Source organism: Hevea brasiliensis, chromosome 6, assembly GCF_030052815.1.
Source record: "Hevea brasiliensis isolate MT/VB/25A 57/8 chromosome 6, ASM3005281v1, whole genome shotgun sequence".
NCBI classification, from domain to species: Eukaryota; Viridiplantae; Streptophyta; class Magnoliopsida; order Malpighiales; family Euphorbiaceae; genus Hevea; species Hevea brasiliensis.
In genome coordinates this window covers 68,424,837-68,428,248 of record NC_079498.1, presented here as the reverse complement: position 1 = coordinate 68,428,248, position 3,412 = coordinate 68,424,837, and the positions used below count along the sequence as shown (strand labels likewise).

Sequence of the window (3,412 nt, the reverse complement as noted above, 5' to 3'; positions counted from 1 at the left end):
AAAATTATATGCCTTTATTGATAATCAACAATTTATGTATTACAATTTTATTGATAATCAACAATTTATGTATTACAATTTTTTTTTCCATGTTTCTTTAAGCATATTATTCAACTTCTTCATATTTTAGACCTACAAAAGAAGAACACATGACAGAAAATATAAAAATAAATAAGATCAGTTTTGGAAAAATAATATAAAAACTAAAAATAATAAATTCATAACATGGCTTACTAAAAATTAACAATTACATATTTATGTTATAAACAAGGGGCAGAAGTGAAGTCTTCAGGAAAATCTGCCCACCCTTTATTATAAAAAAACATTTTATAGCTGAAAAAGTAAAAGAGAAGCATGACAATAAAACTTAAACACAAGCAATGCAATACATCTTCCCATGCCTTTGAAGCTTCCATTTTGGTACAAGTTATTGACTTTCTAAGCAATGCATTTGAGCCTATTTCCGCTTGCCAACAATCACTTCCCTTTAAGCACTCAATATGTACTTAACAATGTATATATAAAGAGCTCACCACATGGTTTATAAACCAATATTATGAACCAATATTAAGAAATGCAAAGGCAAGAAATATTAATTGCAAAATATTTAATCATGAAAACATAAACTCACCTTAATTAAAAGGCTAATTGAATTAACGAGGCTTTATTTTCTTCTACGAGATAAATTTTTGCTGCTTTGCCTTCAACCATCTTCACAGGCCGCGTAGGTTTTCTTGTTCTAAATACCAAATACAAAACTACATATATCCCCTATCAAAACAGCTTTCCAACCAAATCCATTTTCAGACTTTGAATCTTCTTCTAATGGAGTTACTAGTTGCCTTTCCCCATTTTCACATGCTTTTCTTAGTGGAAATCCACACAATCGTGGGTTTCCTTCATATGAATTACTATCAAATGTATCAAGTTGTTTGTCCAGAGGTATGTGTCCTTCAAGTTGATAATGTGAAACGTGAAAAACTGAAAGAAATATCAAGTCTACCAACTGTGTCAGAATCTTTCCATTAATCATGATTGAAGAGACATTTAATGACTCAAGATTTCTCAATTTTCCTAAAAGAGGTGGAATATTACCAATTAGGTAATTATGAGAAAGACTGAGTAGTTTAAGTGATTCAAGCTTCCCAATTGACCATGACATATTTCCTATGAATTTATTGGCTGAAAGATCAATTATTGTGAACGAAGTTTGGATCATCAAATCAATCTCTCCATTCTTTCCATATCACGTGCACATAATATTGGTAACTGCCTACTCGCATGTATTCAATCTCTTGATTTGGAACTATCATGGCTTCAAGACTAATGAAGTACTCAAGTGGCCAAGGTCCACTAGAACTATTGTTGGAAATGTCAAAAATTCGCAACTTAGAGAAGGAATAATTGCCGATTGCATCTTTCAGAGATCCATGCAGTTTGTTGGATTGTAGAATAAGAACCTGTAGTTGTTTAAGAGTATGCCAAAAAACAGGGAAGGTATCATCTATCTTATTGTTGCCAATATCCAAAACTTCTAAATTTTTGCAATTGGTGATGGTTGAAGGAATTCGCCTTTCTAATAGATTGCCATTAAAGTTCAAATACATCAAGCTGTTATTGTTTGAAAATGATGTACGGATACTTCCATGGAAATTGTTCATGCCTAGATGCAACACCAACAAATCATTGCTAAATCTTCCCAAACAATGTGGGATGAAATCGTTAAAGCTATTGTTGGAAAAGTCATGAACTTGGGCCAGCTTTAGCTTGCAAACTGAACTTGGCATTGCCCCTTCCAACTTATTGTTGCTCAAATAAATATAAATCAATGAATTATGTTGGAAATGACCTATATGACCCAATGCAAGTTATCATTAAGGAATAATAATTGTAAATGAGGTAGGTTGAACAAGGTGGATGGTATTGTCTCATTGAGTAAGTTATAAGATAAATCCGATTCAATTAAACTTAAAAGCCTACCTAGTTGAGAAGGAATGGTCCCGCCAGTCTATTGTTTGATAATAATAGATATTTTGGCTCTACCAAGTTTGCAAAGAAGTGGGAATTGTACCATTGAGATTGTTGTTGAAAAGAAATAAACTAATGAGCTGGTTAAGGTTTGCTAACGAGGGGGGAATTTGACCACTGAACTTGTTAGATGAAAGTGACAACAAAGTGAGGTGCTTAAGGTTTTCAAATACTGCTGGAATTTGACCACTAAAATTATCTAATGGGATAGATAACTCATGGAGTTGCCTTAAATCACCAAAAAATGCTGCATTTGAACCTACAAAATTGCAACCTCCAAGAGACAATCTTTTCACAGACCTTAGATTACTGATAAGATCATGTTCTAAATGTATTGCAATTTTTGTATAAGAAAGATACAGTGTCTCAAGGGAACAACTCCAATTGGACCTTGGCAAACAATGGTCATTTCCCCTTAAATCGAGCACTCGAAGCTTTGGCCTTTGAAGCAATTTGCCTGGGAATTCCCCTTGTAATCCACATTCCATGAGTTGGAGAGAAGACAATGAGGAAGACAAATTCATCAAGGAAATAGGTTCAGCCAAAAACATATTTACATAACTCAGATCAACTTCTCTTAGATTTGGTAGATTTTGAACAAGTTTGTTGAACACGATTGTATCTAGCATCAAGTTTTGATTATCTAATGGATCAAGCGACATCAATGTTGATGAATGGATGTAATCTACGAAATTCACATGCAATCCACTATACTTGAGTTTTAGAGTATGTAAAGAAGACATCAAATTCATGAAGGAACTAGGTGTTAGGAAGCATTAATTCTCAATTAAACAAGATCAACTTTAATTAAATATAGAATGGTGATAATTAAAATCTTATTATTTAGCAAATTACCTGAAACAGCTTGAGGAATTTTCTGACCACCGGACCGGGTTATAGCAAACCACCAGCCATCCAGATGTCTGGCCTCTGATGATATCCACACAGACCGGTTGTGAGGAAATTCTCCAAGACACTCTTAGAGAATATTGGGAGTTTTGAGTGCTAGCTCTTTTCTTTCTTTTTCACTTCTCAAGAATGGAAGACAAGCTTCCCTATTTATAGGGAACAACCTTTTATAATTATAAATTTAACCCTTTAAATTTGTTAATTATAAATTGACGCCTTATAGGAATTATAATTCACATAATTAATTCCTATAATTTTAGAAACTTTAAATTAAGTCTACACTTAATTATTAGGACATTAAGCAGTGTAAATAAAATTTATACTTCAGTCCTTAAGTCTCTAGAATTATTTTTATCAAGTCCAACTTGATAATCCAATTTAATTCCTCACTTACAGTCTTTATGTGTGTGACCCATTAAGTTCCTAATATATTGGCAACAAATATAATTAAATAAAATTAATACTTTAATTTTAT

The 3,412-nt window shown here is 32.6% G+C and overlaps 1 protein-coding gene across 1 annotated transcript; it reads right to left on the bottom strand.

Annotated features, from left to right (window-relative positions):
- Positions 1–739: 739 nt before the first annotated feature.
- On the bottom strand, positions 740–2,690 carry LOC110666892 (receptor-like protein 9DC3). The gene is made up of 3 exons (XM_021827545.2): positions 2,072–2,690; positions 1,278–1,849; positions 740–1,006 (listed from the first exon to the last, which is right to left on the bottom strand). Exons 1-3 carry the CDS (start codon positions 2,688–2,690, stop codon positions 740–742), a joined length of 1,458 nt encoding a protein of 485 aa, XP_021683237.2.
- Between the last annotated feature and the right edge of the window lie 722 nt (positions 2,691–3,412).